Source organism: Pan troglodytes, chromosome 13, assembly GCF_028858775.2.
Source record: "Pan troglodytes isolate AG18354 chromosome 13, NHGRI_mPanTro3-v2.0_pri, whole genome shotgun sequence".
NCBI classification, from domain to species: domain Eukaryota; kingdom Metazoa; phylum Chordata; class Mammalia; order Primates; family Hominidae; genus Pan; species Pan troglodytes.
In genome coordinates, this window is record NC_072411.2 from 117,580,498 (window position 1) to 117,596,820 (window position 16,323).

General features: G+C 41.7%; 1 protein-coding gene across 4 annotated transcripts in view; it reads left to right on the forward strand.

Moving 5' to 3' along the window:
• Nucleotides 1-16,323, forward strand: part of ATIC (5-aminoimidazole-4-carboxamide ribonucleotide formyltransferase/IMP cyclohydrolase) — a 49,141-nt gene that overhangs the window by 5,560 nt on the left and 27,258 nt on the right. For all 4 annotated transcript variants that reach the window (XR_008546689.2, XR_008546690.2, XM_001150761.8 and 1 more), the window contains exons 3-9: nucleotides 802-878; nucleotides 2,324-2,390; nucleotides 7,899-7,987; nucleotides 8,645-8,796; nucleotides 9,480-9,636; nucleotides 15,012-15,137; nucleotides 15,980-16,087. Coding sequence is in view for 2 of the 4 variants with exons in the window: in XM_001150761.8 (XP_001150761.2) it covers nucleotides 802-878; nucleotides 2,324-2,390; nucleotides 7,899-7,987; nucleotides 8,645-8,796; nucleotides 9,480-9,636; nucleotides 15,012-15,137; nucleotides 15,980-16,087 (776 nt within the window). In the remaining 2 variants the exon portion in view is untranslated. The remainder of the gene's footprint in view (nucleotides 1-801; nucleotides 879-2,323; nucleotides 2,391-7,898; nucleotides 7,988-8,644; nucleotides 8,797-9,479; nucleotides 9,637-15,011; nucleotides 15,138-15,979; nucleotides 16,088-16,323) is intronic.

Here is a 16,323-nt window from a genome sequence, read left to right on the forward strand (position 1 = left end):
AAATGCTAAACCTTTGATTCATAAGGAATATATTTTTGTGTGGGTTTAACCAGTTATTCCAATAGCAACACCACTTTATTAAACAGTCTTTTATGTCTTCACTCACTTGATATGCCGTCTTCATGTGTTGTTGTTGTTGTTTTTTGAGATGGAGTCTTGCTCTGTCGCCCAGGCTGGAGTGCAGTGGCATGATCTCGGCTCACTGCGACCTCCATCTCTTGGGTTCAAGTGATTCTCCTGCCTCAGCCTCTCCAGTAGCTGGGATTACAGGTGCCCGCCATCACGCTCGGCTAATTTTTTGTATTTTTTTAGTAGAGCTGGGGTTTCATCATGTTGGCCAGGCTGGTCTCAAACTCCCCTCCTCAGGTGATCCACCTGCCTCAGCCTTCCAAAGTGCTGGGTTTACAGCCATGAGCCACCATGCCCGGCCAAGGATATTTTTAATGCTTTTTGTTACATACTGCCAAATTCTCAGTTGTATGTCTTAGTAATATTTAATGAGTATGGCTTATGATTCAGTTTCTGAATTCTGTGAAAGTTATAAAACCAGTGCTGTAATAGTTACCAATTATCCCTGAACATACACAACAGTTAGGAAATATATTAAATAAACTTTTTTTCGAAAGTAAATAGAATTTTACTTAAGAAATAAAATATAGTGAAATACTTTAAAAAATCAGAATTTTCTCATTGTTGAATTCAGGCTCAAAATCTCTTGAAATGAAAACAGTAGATGCTTTGAATAGTGAAAATTACAATTCAGCCACACCAGTAGTACCATTCTGTTTATCTGTTTTTCAGAGATGTCTCTGAGTTGACGGGATTTCCTGAAATGTTGGGGGGACGTGTGAAAACTTTGCATCCTGCAGTCCATGCTGGTAAGTGGTTGGTATCTTTAATGTAAAAACAGTCAGTGGTTTCCAGGAATATTTTAGTTGATAGCGTCCTAAAATAAAGGAAGAAAAAGGCTCAAGAGAAATTTACATATAAAGTTAATGTTATGAAGTTGCTGCCAGATTTCATAATACGTTAGAACTGGTTTAAAATCCGGCTTGTCTTACTACTTGATGAATTCAGATTGTTTTCCTCTGCTTGCTATTAGTCCTGACCTGATACCTAATTTAGAGTCTGGTGTTTCCTGCTCAAGTTGCTGAACATATTTAGATTTCATCGTATGAAAATACTTTTAAAATAGTTCAAACTTAGAAGAAAGCATCACAGCATAACTGACTTGCAAAGGAATTTTTTTTTTCAAAGTGCTTTACATTTGTTCGTTCACCTAAGAATGAATTGTATATAAACCAAAACGGCAAGAAACTGGTATCCTCCTAGTTTGTCAGTTGTGGTACAATTTGGTGAATAAAGCTGAATGGCTACAGATCATCAGACAAGCCATTGACTTACAGAAACGCATAGACTGTTCTGGAACTAGCAACAGTTTTGTAAAATTCCTTTTACCTTTTTTACATTTTATTGCTCAAGAAACTGGGATCAAGAACTGAAGAAAAAGATTTTTAAATATATCTGTTTTTTTTTTTTTTTTTTTTTTTTTGAGACAGGATTATATACTCTTGCCCAGGCTGGAGTGCAGTGGTGCGATCATGGCTCGCTGCAGCCTCTGTCTGCCCCCCAGGCTCAAGCAGTTCTCCCACCTCAGCCACCCAAGTAGCTGGGCCTATAGGCATGTGCCACCACACCCAGCTAATTTTTGTATTTTTTATAGAGACGGGGTCTCACCTTGTTGCCCAGGCTGGTCTCGAACACCTGGGCTCAAGCGATCCCCCACCTTAGCCCCCCAAAGTGCTGGTATTACAGACATGAGCCACTGTGGCCAGCCAAATATATCTGTTAATCCTAATTTTTTTGTTTGATAACTCCCCAACTACATGTTTGATATTCTTTAATTAAGAATATTATGCTGGGCATGGTGGCTCTTGCCTGTAGTCCCAGCACTTTGAGAGCTGAGACAGGAGAACTGCTTGAGCCCAGGAGTTTAAGATCACCCTGGGCAACATGGCAACACCCCCCTTCTCTTTAAAAAATTGAAAAGACCAGCTGGGTGTGGTGATGCATTCCTATAGTCCCAGCTACTTGGGAGGCTGAGGTAGGAGGATCACTTGAGCCCTGGAGGTCAGGGCTATAGTGAGTTGTGATTACGCCACTACAATCCAGCCTGGGCGATAGAGTGAGACCATCTCAAAAAAAAAAAATTTTTTTTTTAATCAATGGGATTTAATTTGATTGAAGACACTATGTTGAAAGAAATTCCTTAATCTGACTTGTTTTTTGAAGCTAATGACTTTGTTTAACTATTTTAAATTAGGAATCCTAGCTCGTAATATTCCAGAAGATAATGCTGACATGGCCAGACTTGATTTCAATCTTATAAGGTAAAAACCTGAAATTAAACTTTTAACACATTACGAACCAACGACAAAGACTATGCCAAACCTGGTGTCCCTGTGTTTTCTTACTCACTATAAACCTTTACTGCGTACCTTCTGTGTGACTTTGTATGTGTGTAAGCATTTTGGTTTGGCCAGATTTATATGCCAAAATACATACTTAAGTTTTTTAGGAAGTTACAATCTAAATCTTAGTATGTATAGGTTGAGTATCCCTTATCTGAAATGCTTGGGACCCAGAAGTGTCTTGGATTTCAGAGGTCTTCAGATTTTGGAGTATTTGCAGGTAACATGCCAGTTGAGCGTCCCTCAGAAATCCGAAATGCCTCAGTGAGCATTTCCTCCAAGTGTCATGTTGACACTCAGAAAGTTTCAGATTTTGGAGCATTTCAGATTTCAGGTTTTCATATTAGGAATTATCAACTTGCACAACTAACTGAGTTATTTGCATAAAGATACTGGCTGTTTCTCTTAAATATACGTAACAGCTTTATTGAGATCTAATCCACATACCATACAACTCACCAATTTAAAATGTACAAATCAGTGGTTCACAGAAGTTGTGCAACCATTACTGTGTTAGTCTGTTCTGCATTGCTATAAAGGAATACTAGAAGCTGGGTAATTTATGAAAATAGGTTTATTTTGGCTCGTGATTCTATAGACAGTACAAGAAGTGTGGTGCCAGCATCAGCTTCTGGTGAGGGCCTCAGGAAGTTTATAATCACAGTGGAAAGCAGAGGGGGAGCTAGCATATCCCATGAGAGAAGAAGCAAGAGAGAGGGAGAGGAGGAGTTGCCCAGCTCTTTTACTTTTTAACTTTTATTCTTAATGTAATTTAATTTTATTTTGAGACAGGGTCTCGCTCTGTTGCTCAGGTTGGAGTTCAGTGGCATGACCTTGGCTCACTGCAACCTCTGCCTCCTGTGTTCAGGTGATTCTCCTGCCTCAGCCTCCTGAGTAGCTGAGATTACAGGCGTTTGTCACCACGCCCAACTCATTTTTACTATTTTTAGTAGAGATGGGGTTTCACCATGTTGGTCAGGCTGGTCTTGGAACTCCTGACCTCAAATGATCCACCCACCTCGGCCTCCCAAAGTGCTGGGATTAGGTGTGAGCCACCATGCCCGGCCTGCCCGGCTCTGTTAAACAGCCAGCTCTACATGAACTCAGAGTGAGGACTCATTATGGGGAGGGCACCAAGCCATTCATAAGGGATCTCCCCTGTGACCCAATCATCTCCCACCAGGCCCCACCTCCAACATTGGGGATCACATTGCAAAATGAGATTTGGAGAGGACACACATCCAAACCATATTAATTGCCACATCCAATATTAAAACATATTCATCACCCCCACCCTAAACCCTATACCCATACGCATTCATTCTCCATTTCCCCAACGTCCTCCAGCCTCGGCAACCACCAATTGTTACGTGTCTGATTTGCCTGTAGTGGACATTTTCATATAAATAGAATCTAACAATATATGGTTTTTTTGTTCCTGGCTTCTTTCACTTAGCATGTTTTCAAGGTTTATCCATGTTATAGCATAGTATCAATAGTTCATTTCCTTTTTAGTGCTGAAAAATAATCCATTGTGTGGTCATACCCTGTTTTGTTTATCAGTTCATTTGTTGATGGACATTTGGGTTGTTTCTACTTTTTGAATATTATGAATAATGCAGCTATAAATATTTGTGTATAAGTTTTTGTGTGGACATACACATTCGTTTCATTGGGGTATATACCTAGGAGTGGAATTTCTTGGTCATATGGTAACTATGTTTAGCTTTTGAGGAACTGCGACCCTGTATTTCAGAGTGCTGCACCATTTTACATTTCCAGCAGCAGTGTGCTGGATGGGGCTCCAGTTTCTCCACATCCTCATCAACGTTACTATCTGTCTTTCTGATTCTAGTCATTCTAGGGGTTCTGAAGTGGCCTCTCATTGTGGTTATAATTTGCTTTCCAAATAATGTGGAACACCGTTGGACGTGCTTCCTAGCCAGTTGTGTACCTTCTTTGGAGAAATGTCTGTTGAGACCTCTTGTCCATTTTTAGTTGAGGTATTTATCTGTTTATTATTGAGTTGTAAGTTTATTTCCTCTCATTCTATGGATTGTGTTAGCCTTTCTTGATGGTTTCCTTTGATCATCACAAGTTTTTTCTTTTTTTTGAGACGGAGTCTTACTCTCGCCCAGGCTGGAGCACAGTGGCGTCATCTTGGCTCACTGCAACCTCCACCTCCCGGGTTCAAGCGATTCTGCCTCAGTCTCATGAGTAGCTGGGGTTACAGGCGCCCGCCACCACACTTGGCTAATTTTTTTGGATTTTTAATAGAGATAGGGTTTCACTATGTTGGCCAGGTTGGTCTTGAATTCCTGACCTCGGGTTATCTGCCCGCCTTGGCCTCCCAAAGTGCTGGGATTACAGGCTTGAGCCACCATGCCCGGCCCACAAAAGTTTTTAATTTTGATGATGTTGAATTTATTTTTTCTTTTGTTGCTTGTGTTAATGGTGTCATATCTAAGAAACCATTGCCTAATCCTCAGTGATGAAGATTTTTGTGTATATTTTCTTTCTTTTTTTTTTTTTTTGAGATGGAGTTTCGCTCTTGTTGCCCAGGCTGGAGTGCAGTGGCGTGATCTCTGTTCACTGCAACCTTCGCCTCCTGGGTTCAAGCGATTCTCATGCCTCAGCCTCGCAAGTAGCTGTGATTACAGGTGCCCGCCACCACGCCCAGCTAATTTTTTTGTGTTTTTAGTAGAGACGGGGTTTCTCCATGTTGGCCAGGCTGGTCTTGAACTCCTGACCTCAGGTGATCCACCTGCCTCGGCCTCCCAAAGTGCTGGGATTACAAGCGTGAGCCACCGCACCCGGCGTGTGTACATTTCTTTTAAGAGTTATTTTAGTGTTAGCTCTTATACTTCAGTCTTTGGTTCATTTTAAGTTAATTTTCATATACAGACATGAAATAGAAGTCTTATTTTATTTTGTATGTGGCTGTCTAGTTGTCTCAGCATCATTTGTTGAAAAGACTGTTCTTTGCCCAATCGAATGGTCTTGGCACCCTTGGTCCGTGTGCCTGCTGTTATGCCAGTACTACACTATTACTATAGGCTGGTAACAAATTTTGAAATCAGCAAGTGTGAGTCCTCCAACTTCATTTTTCTGTTTTTGTTTGTTTGTTTGTTTTGTTTTATTTTGTTTTTGAGACGGAGTCTGGCTCTGTTGCCCAGGCTGGAGTGCAGTGGCGCGATCTTGGCTCACTGCAAGCTCTGCCTCCCGGGTTCACGCCCTTCTCCTGCCTCAGCCTCCCGAGTAGCTGGGACTACAGGTGCCCGCTACCATGCGCAGCTAATTTTTTTGTATTTTTAGTAGAGACGGGGTTTCACCGTGTTCGCCAGGATGGTCTCGATCTCCTGACCTCGTGATCCGCCCGCCTCGGCCTCCCAAAGTGCTAGGATTACAGGCGTGAGCCACTGTGCCCGGCCCCAACTTCATTTTTCTTATTCAAGATGGCTTTGACTCTTCAGAGTCCCTTGCATTTCCACATGATTTTTAGAATCAGCTTGTCCATTTCTGCAAAACAACGCAGTTGGAATTTTCATAGGGATTCTGTTGAATCTGTAGATCAATTTGGGAAATGTTACCATCCTAAGAATATTAAATCTTCCAGTCTGTGAACGTGGGGTGTCTTTAATTTCTTTAACATTGTCTTGTGAAGTAGAATTGTTTTCTTAATTTTTTTCTCATTCACTGCTAATGTATATTTTAATACAATTGATTTTTATATATTGGTCATATATCCTGCGGCTTTGCTGAACTCATTTATTAGTGCTAAAAGGTTATTTTTGTGAATTTGGGATTTTCTGTATACTAGGTGGTATCATCTGCAAATAGATATAACTTCACTGCTTTCTTTCCAGTCCTGATGCCTTTTATTTTCTTTTCTTTGCTAATTGCTCTGGCTAGAACTTCTAGTACAGTGTTCAGTAGAAGTGGTAAGAATGGACATTATTGTTTTGTTTCTTTTTTTTAAGATGGCGTTTTGCTCTTGTTGCCCAAGCCGGAGTGCAGTTGCGTGATCTTGGCTCGCTGTGACCTCCGCCTCCCGGGTTCAAGTGATTTTCCTGCTTCAGCCTGGGGTTACAGGCATGTGCCACCTTGCCCGGCTAATTTTGTATTTTTAGTAGAGATGGGGTTTCTCCATGTTGGTCAGGCTGGTCTTGAACTTCCAACCTCAGGTGATCCATCCTCCTGAGCCTCCCAAAGTGCTGGGATTACAGGCGTGCGCCGCCTTGCCCGGCTAATTTTTGTATTTTTAGTAGAGATGGGGTTTTACCATATTGTCCAGGCTGGTCTCGAACTTCTGACCTCAGGTGATCTGCCTCGCTCAACCTCCCAAAGTGCTGGGATTATAGGTGTGAGCCACTGCGCCTGGCCTCTTGTCTTGTTTCTGAGTTTAGTAGACAAGTATTTTAGTCTTTCACCATCAAGTATGATGTTAGCTGTGGGTTTTTCTTACACTTTGTCACGTTCAGTAAGTTCCCTTCTATTTTTAATTTGCTGAGTGTTTCTATATGAATAGCCGTTGAATTGTGTCAGATCCTTTTTGTACATCTATTGAGATGATCAGGTGGTTTTTGCATTTTTCTGGATTCAGTTTGTTAGTGTTTTGTTGAGAGTTTTTGTGTGAAGATACCTAAGAGATACTGGTCTCTAGTTTTCTTGTGACATTTGTCTGGTTTTAGTAGGAGGGCAGTAGACTTAATAAAGATGAGCTGCAAAATGTTTCCCCTCCAATTCTGTTCTTCTGTTTTTTTTGTTTTTTTTGTTTTTTTTGTTTTTAATTAGTTTTCAGCAGTTAGGCTTGTTTGGAGCCTGCCTGTAGAGCTCCTCGAGCTACAGGCCTAGGAGTGGAACTGTACTTCACTGATTGTTAATTTTAGATTACTTCTGTATTTTAAATTATTCTTTTGGCATTCCTGTTACCATCATTTTTATGACCTCTCTGAAGGCAAAACAAATGTTTCACCCTTAGAATGCTCTGATATTTTTCATCATTGTGCCAATCCACTGAAAAAAGAATCTAAATTCTAATGTTCTGGATAATAGTGATCACATTCCAAAATGAGAATGTTATCTGTAATCTTGTACTTTATACTTCTATTAAATTTTTCATGGCTTGGTGGTTCTGGGTAGCTAAGGTTATGCAAGCAGCAGCGTTGCAGTGTGATGTGGAGAGAGTACTGTGTATTCAGATCCGGGGAGCACCTGCTGACTAAATTACCTCTGCTCAACCCCAGCAGGACACCCTGACTTTTTAACACACTCATTAGAATTCTAAAATGTCAGGCTCACAGTTTATATGTTAGTTCTCTATGGCTTTTGTTTATGTTAATAGTACTGACTTGTTTTTTTCCTAGATAGCTGTAAACCACATGAGTGGACTTTTTAATGACAGCCAGATTCGTCTTTGTTTCACAGAGTTGTTGCCTGCAATCTCTATCCCTTTGTGAAGACAGTGGCTTCTCCAGGTGTAACTGTTGAGGAGGCTGTGGAGCAAATTGACATTGGTAAGTCAGAAAAACCATTTTAGAAGACTCAGAGGAGAGGATTATTTAAATTTTAGTGAGATTTCATTTTGAATTTTATTACTGAGGAAATAGAAAATAGCTACTTCTGGATTGTGTTTTGGGATTACTATAATTCATTTATATTTTCTTTTTTTCATTTATATTTTCTAAGCTTTTTTTGTATGCAGAGATGCATCTGGGTTATTTTCCTGATTTATTTATTTATTTATTTATTTATTTTTTATTTTTTTGAGACGAAGTCTTGCTGTGTCACCCAGGCTGGAGTACAGTGGCACAGTTTTGGCTGACTGCAACCTCTGCCTCCTGGGCTCAAGTGATTCTCTTGCCTCAGCCTCCTGAGTAGCTGGGATTACAGGTGGACACCACCACGCCTGGCTAATTTTTTTTGTATTTTTTATAGAGATGGAATTTCGCCATGTTGGCCAGAGTGGTCTCGAACTCCGGACCTCAGGTGATCCACCTGCCTCAGCCTCCCAAAGTGCTGGGATTCCAGGCATGAGCCACTGCGCCCAGCTTATTTTCCTGATTTTTAAGTCAGGAATTAAAATGGAAGTACATGCACAATGACTTTATTTAAAAGCGGTTCATAAGCTGATAGGGACATACAAAAATCAATACGTCTTTTGTTCTTCAAAGGTGGAGTAACCTTACTGAGAGCTGCAGCCAAAAACCACGCTCGAGTGACAGTGGTGTGTGAACCAGAGGACTATGTGGTGGTGTCCACGGAGATGCAGAGCTCCGAGAGTAAGGACACCTCCTTGGAGACTAGACGCCAGTTAGCCTTAAAGGTGGGATGCACTTTCATGATATTGTAAGTTACATCCATGGAGTGCAGTGTTTGCCAGACCAAGCAGTATTCAATTCTTGGTAGATTGCATTACCTACCAAAGCTTTGCTTGGAGCTGCTATCCTTTTGTTAAAAATGGAGAAACCAGCTATTACAGAGGTGTTCTGTCAAAAGATTGAAAGAGAGCTGGGCGCGGTGGCTCATGCCCGTAATCCTAGCACTTTGGGAGGCCGAGGCGGGTGGATCACCTGAGGTCAGGAGTTTGAGACCAGCCTGGCCAATGTGGTGAAACCCTGTCTCTACTGAAAATACAAAAATTAGCCGAGTGTGGTGTGGTGTGGTACACCTGTAATCCCAGCTACTCGGGAGACTGAGGCAGGAGAATCGCTTGAACCCAGGAGGTGGAAGTTGCAGTGAGCCGAGATCACACCACTGCACTCTAGCCTGGGCAGCAGAGTGAGACTTTGTCTCAAAAAAAAAAAAAAAAGATTGAAAAAGAATTGGAAAGGGGTAATTTGTTGGGCCATTCAGTGCTTTGCTGTCATTCATGGTGTCATCGTGTTGTGCAGCCACCACATAGCACTGAATAGTGAGGAGATGTTGTTTGCTGTGGACGTAGAAAACCATCTTGTCCCCACTTTGGAAAGTGCTGCTAGTGTCTCACAAAACTTACGCTTTTTGTAGGCATTCACTCATACGGCACAATATGATGAAGCAATTTCAGATTATTTCAGGAAACAGTACAGCAAAGGCGTATCTCAGATGCCCTTGAGGTATGGAATGAACCCTCATCAGACCCCTGCCCAGCTGTACACACTGCAGCCCAAGCTTCCCATCACAGGTAAAGCCCGAGCGTTCTGTGGCATGGTTTGCTGTGCCTGGAGAGTGTGTGTTTCTCTGTATTGCATCTGATGTGGTTCACATTCAGAAGATGATAAATTCCATATTGCCTCTTGTAGCCATCTGATAACCATCTGGTTTGAGACGCCATTTGGACTGAAGAGCACAGAAGTTGAGTAGTCTGGAGTTCTGAAAAGATGTCATGGGGGAGATGGAGATTGGAATGTCTCTGCCACGTAGATCTTTTTGAAGACATGAGACAGGATGGGATGGCCTGGATTTTATAGAGAAGAGGGTCAAGAAAGCCTTGGGGTAAAGGCTTGGTAGGTGTACCGTGGAGGAACCAGCAGAAGAAAAGTTGTGAAATTCCAACCTTTTATAATGCATTTGAGAACAGAAAAGGGACTGTTTGTTTTGCAAATGTTGTAAGAAGCCGTTGCCTTGGAATATTGGATCTAGAAGCCCAATTGAAGTAGGCCAAAGCAGAAATGGATATTAAGAACTAACAATGATAAAGAGGTTTCTTGGAACAAGAAAGTAGGACTTCCCCTGGGTTTGTAGAGTTTAGAGAGGGTTTTTAAATGTGTGTCCTGTTCTGTTCCAAAGGTAGGCTGTGAGAGCCTGTCCTGCTCTGGTACAAGGGAGAGTAGGGGCAGGGACAGAGGTGAGAGTCCCAGGCATGGAGGCCTTGGAATCCCAAGCACTGCCAGGGCAGCTGGCCTTGGCTGAGAGCAAGGGCAGCCTCCTTCCTGCCTGGGGCGGTCAGCATTTGGTGAGGGGGTGCAGCCTGGGCTTCCTTTCCCTGTCATCAGCTGAGAGAGCGATGGGGAGGGGAGCAGCGTGCCAGGTGGGAGGAGAATCTGAAAGTTTCTTCATGTTTGCCGCGTTCTATTGTTCTGCCTCAGATAGATTTTTTTTTTTTTTTTTAATTAAGACAACGGAGTCTCGCTCTATCACCCAGGCTGGAGTGCAGTGGCGCAATCTCTGGTTCAAGCGACTCTCCTGCCTTAGCCTCCTGAGTAGCTGGGATTACAGGTGCGCACCACCATGCCTGGCTAGTTTTTCTGTTTTTAGTAGAGATGGGGTTTCACCATGTTGGCCAGGCTGGTCTCAAACTCCTGACCTCAAGTTATCTGCCTGTCTCAGCCTCCCAGAGTGCTGGGATTACAGGCGTGAGCCACCACACCTGGCCTCAGATCTCAGATACACTTTGACACTAACACTTCCCGAATCCCCACAGACACCCTGTGAAGTCCTCTAGGCTGAAGTAATCTAAGTGATTTGTTTTCTCTCGGCCTTTCTGGCCTTCACAGCACAGTAATCTTTTAAAAATGGAAATCAGATGATGTCAGACCCTACTTAAAGCCATTCCTTGGCTTTTCTTAAGCACCTTGCCCTGCCCCACAAACCCTGTGCTGCCTGCCTGCCTCCTATCTGTCCCCTCAGCAGCTCTCCCTGCCCCTGCTGCTAGCCCCTCCGCCCTGCGCCTCCAAGTGGGCCCAGCTCCTTCCACTCCAGCGCCTCTGGCTCCTTGTCCCCTTCACCCAGAATTCTTCCCTCTGCCCTTCACGATCCTGGTTTCTTGTTATTCAGGCCTCACCTCCTCAGAGAAGCCTTCCCTGACCGCTTAGAGCAAAGTAGCAGCCCATCATGCTTTCATCCCATCACCCTGTTTTGCTGCATGTGTTTCTATTCAATCTGTTCAAGTTGTCTTCCCCCATTAGGATGGCAGCTTCCTTTTTTTTTTTTTTTTTTGAGATGGAGTTTCACTCTTTTTGCCCAGGCTGGAGTGCAGTGGTGCGACCTTGGCTCACTGCAAACTCCACCTCCCGGGTTGAAGTGATTTTCCTGCCTCGGCCTCTCAAGTAGCTGGGACTACAGGCGCCTGCCACCACACCTGGCTAATTTTGTATTTTTAGTAGAGATAGGGTTTCACCACGTTGGCCAGGCTGGTTTTGAACTCCTGACCTCAGGTGATCTGCCTGCCTCGGCCTCCCAAAGTGCTGGGATTACAGGCATGAGCCACAGCGCCCAGCCAGGATGTCAGCTTTTGAGAGCAGAAGCTGCATCTGTTTTTGTTTGTCGCTGAATCCCCAGGGCTTAGAAGACTGCTTGGCACATTCCCTAAATGTTTACTGAATGAATAATTAGCAACCTGACATTTTGCACAAATTTTTCCTTGTAGGACTTCTTGAAACTGATTTGTCTGCTGTTATATCTGACCTATTTCCTGCTTATAGTTTATATTCTCCATTAAGATTCTGAGACAAAAAAATCCCCATGTACTGTCAGTTCTTACACTTTTCATTTTCCAAAGCATTTTCATTGGACTGTATAAAAGCCTTCGTTGTTCCTTAGACTGTGTGTGTTTCTTTTGAAGTTTAAAGTATTATTTGTGGTAAACATGGCAGAGGCGGCCCTGGACACGTAAATAAGCATTTCTTGTGCGAGATTCCCAGGATTTCTCCCCAACATGGGCTTATTTCCACAATAGAAAAGGCACTTTGCCTTTTCATGTGGTTTGAGTATTTGGCAGTGATGTTTTTACAAAGTGTCTGGTTGCGATTGTATCTAAAACAAAATTGAAGCAAGAACAAAGATGGGGTTGTGTGAGTGTGTGTATGTGTCTGAGATTTTAATGACTGGTTTGCTTATGATTGGAAACAAGAAAATTCCTATTTATTTCAGCTATTTACTAGATTAAGCAACTTTCAACATTTCTCTGGCACTTTCTATTTCAGTTATTAATGTCTTTGAAAATTTGATATTTGAAGGGGAACCGGATACTCTTTTTTTTTTGAGGCAGAGTCTTGCTCTGTCGCCCAGGCTGGAGTACAGTGGCATGATCTCGGCTCACCACAACCTCCACCTCCCAGGTTCAAGTGATTCTCCTGCCTCAGCCTCCTGAGTAGTTGGGATTACAAGCATGTACCACCACGCTCAGCTAATTTTTGTATTTTTAGTAGAGACAGGGTTTCACCATATTGGCCAGACCAGTCTCAAACTCCCAACCTCAGGTGATCCACCCATCTTGGCCTCCCAAAGTGTTGGGATTACAGGCATGAGCCACTGCACCCATCCAGATACTCTTAACTATGAGATGTTTCAGAAACCAAAAGTTTTCTCCCACTTATCAACCTTAGCCTAAACCATCTATGAGGAGTGGGAGGGAGATGGGGGAGTTGTACATATGGTGTTTTGTTTTATTATGCCTGTTGTATGCCTTAGGGGATATTTTACTTCTATTGTTTACTATTTATTGTCTAGTTTGTTTCTTCTGTGCCTCTCCCATAAATTTCATGAGGACAGTGATTTTATTTGACTTGATTTTTGGTTGGGGGAATTATTTTTTCAAGTTCTTTTTAAAACGGGCTTTATTTTTTTAGAGTAGTTACAGGTTTACAGAAAAAATACACGGTGATTATAGGGAATTTCCATATACCCCGCTTCCCCACAGTTTCTCCTATTAACATCATGCATTAGTGTGGTGTATTTGTTACAACTGATGAACCGATTTTGATTCATTATTAACCAAGGTTCATAGTTTAACATTCATTCTTTGTGTTGTACATTCTGTGTATTTGGAAAAATGCACAGTGGCATGTATCCCCCATTACAGTATCATGCAGAATAGTTTCAATGCCCTAAAACTCCCTTGTGCTCCTCCGCCTCATCCCTCCTTTCCCTTCTCCCCAACCCTTTGCAACCACTGTTATCTTTTTCTCTTTTCTTTTTTTTTTTTGGAATGGAGTCTTGCTATGTTGTCTGAGCTGGTTTTGATATCCTGGGACTCAAGCAATCCTTCCGCCTTGGCCTCTCAAGTAGCTGGGATTACAGGCATGCACCACCATGCCCAGCTATTTTTACTGACTCTGTACCCATTTCCAGAATGTCAGATAGTTGGGATCATACAGCATGGAGCCCTTTTAGGCAATTTCAGTTAACAACATGCATTAAGTTTCTTCCACATCTTTTTGTGGATTGGTAGCTTATTTCTTAATGCTGAATAATATTTCACTGTGTATGAATGTACCACAGTTTATCCATGGACATATTGAAGGGCATCAAAACTTCAAGGACAGTTTTTGGTAGTTTATGAACAAAATTGCTATAATCATTTGTGTGCAAGTTTTCAACTCATTTTGATAAATACCTAATATTTTCTTTTATTGTATACTATTTATTGCCTATTTTTTATTTGCCTCCCCAGTAAGCTCCATAAGGACAGTGACTTTTTTTAAGAGGGTTGCAGGGACGGTTTTTTTCACTGATGTATCCTGAATACCTAGAACAGTGCTTAACATCGTAGTAGGCACTCAGTAAATATTTGGCAAGGTCTTTAAAAACTATCTTAACCCATGAAGGACATGAAATTACACATTTTTGTTTTTTGGGTTTTTTTTGTTTTTTTGAGACGGAGTCTCGCTCTTGTTGGCCAGGCTGGAGTGCAGTGGCGCGGTTTCGGCTCACTACAACCTCCACCTTCCAGGTTCAAGCGATTCTCCTGCTTCAGCCTCCCTAGTAGCTGGGATTACATGCGCCCGCCACCACACCCAGCTAATTTTTGTGTTTTTAGTAGAGACGGGGGTTTCACCATGTTGACCAGGCTGATCTCGAACTCCTGACCTTGTGATCCACCTACCTCGGCCTCCCAAAGTGCTGGGGTTATGGGGGTGAGCCATTGTACCCGGCTCATTTTTGTTTTTAATTAGTGCTGGCCCACCATTTCTTTCTGTGTGCTGAGCTTCTTATGTTTATTCACAAGAGATACTAGCTCCTAAAAAAATCTGCCAATGTTAAGAAACTAGGTAATGGAAAACTCTGAAGTTGCAGCCTCCTTTTAACTACAGTTCTGCTTTAGGCAGAGTCTGTTGAGTTTGCCATCAAAGAAGAAAAAAAAAACCACATTATTTCTTCTCTTCTTCCACCCACAGCTGTTGCTTTAGCTTGTAATATAATTTCTTAAGTCGATAGGGTTTATAACTTTAATTTTGTACTGTCTCTGTGATTACCTCAATTGTTTAATCTTAGTTCTGTATTTACATGAATTCCTGACTGATCACTAGTCTTGTCATAGTTTCTCCCATCCCTAAATCTCTATTGTGGATTTATTTCTAGACTGGCTGGTTCTGGTCCTCCAGTCGTGTGTGTGGGGGGGGGGGGCGGGGGAGGGGGGGTGTACATTTTTTTTTTAAAGATGGGCTCAGGCTCAGTTGCTTTGTTCTTTATCATCAAGATTTTATGTTTGTGTGTATCTGTTTGGCTCTTAATTTTACTTAAAACATTTGTTTAGTCATGTTATTTTTTTGAGAAGTGTGCATACATCTGACCTTACTGATCCTGCTTAGTAATGTGCATGTATGTTTTTACATTTAGTTCTAAATGGAGCCCCTGGATTTATAAACTTGTGTGATGCTTTGAATGCCTGGCAGCTGGTGAAGGAACTCAAGGAGGCTTTAGGTATTCCAGCCGCTGCCTCTTTCAAACATGTCAGCCCAGCAGGTAAAGCTCTGTGCTCTGGAAAGCTCCAGAATTGTTCGAAAGGCATTTCTTCTTAAATTTTTTTGAATATTAACAAGTTCTAATGTGAATATAGACATGCTATGAAATCTGAAAGTCATCTGTTGATAACAATATCAATGTAATAATATAAAATCTGATACACAAACACACACAGAATTGTGTAATATTGTCAGGAAAATGAGGCAGGAATTTGTTTGTGGGGTGGAACCATAAAAGTTTAGAAAATAAAAGTGAAATGTCCTAATGCAATAGACTAAGTCTTGTCCCACATCTTTGAAAATGTAACGGAGTAAACATAAAGAAGTTCTTCTTTGGACTCTTTATCTGAAACTTCTTATAGTCGTTGTATGAGATACTTTGCTTCTGTGTTTAAATCATGAATTCCGCAATTGAGTTGTCTGTACACCACATCTTGCTGACAGTCCTCCAGCACATGATTTGTTCTCAGATGTTTATTGGATGTTAAAGTGATGTGAGTGGGGAAGAAATAAATGATGTGTGATATCAAAGTGATATCAAGCAGAACAGAGAGAAAGAGTGAGTCAGTAATGAAGTAAACCAGCTTCACCTACACGCTGGGTACTGTCAGGCTTCAGTGGCTCTGTGGTTTCGGAGGGCAGAGAGGAGATTTCCCTCACACTGCTCCCACAACCATATTTTTAGTGTTTAATTATCTGGCTTAATAGATTTCTGTTTAATTTAGCACAGGCACTAGAAAATGTGCTGCGTAGACTGGGTGTTAAGAAAACTGTCTTGATTTAGGAGTTGACAGGTAATAACTTTAGCTTTCTTTGTTTATGATTTTACTATTTTCTAACCAGGTGCTGCTGTTGGAATTCCACTCAGTGAAGATGAGGCCAAAGTCTGCATGGTTTATGATCTCTATAAAACCCTCACACCCATCTCAGCGGCATATGCAAGAGCAAGAGGTCAGACTCATAGGGCTTTTTGATTTGGGGGAGAAAGAAAAAGCAATATTTTATCCTAAATAGAATAAAGAGGATAGAATAAAGAAAAAATATATAGATATTCTGTATAAAATATAGATGAAATTAAGGACTTCTATCTCTATAAATATACAGTTATTCTATATATTATAGTTTGATTAAAGTAAAATACCCTTTGTTTCATTATAGGATTTCCTATTTGTTTTATTAATATTTGA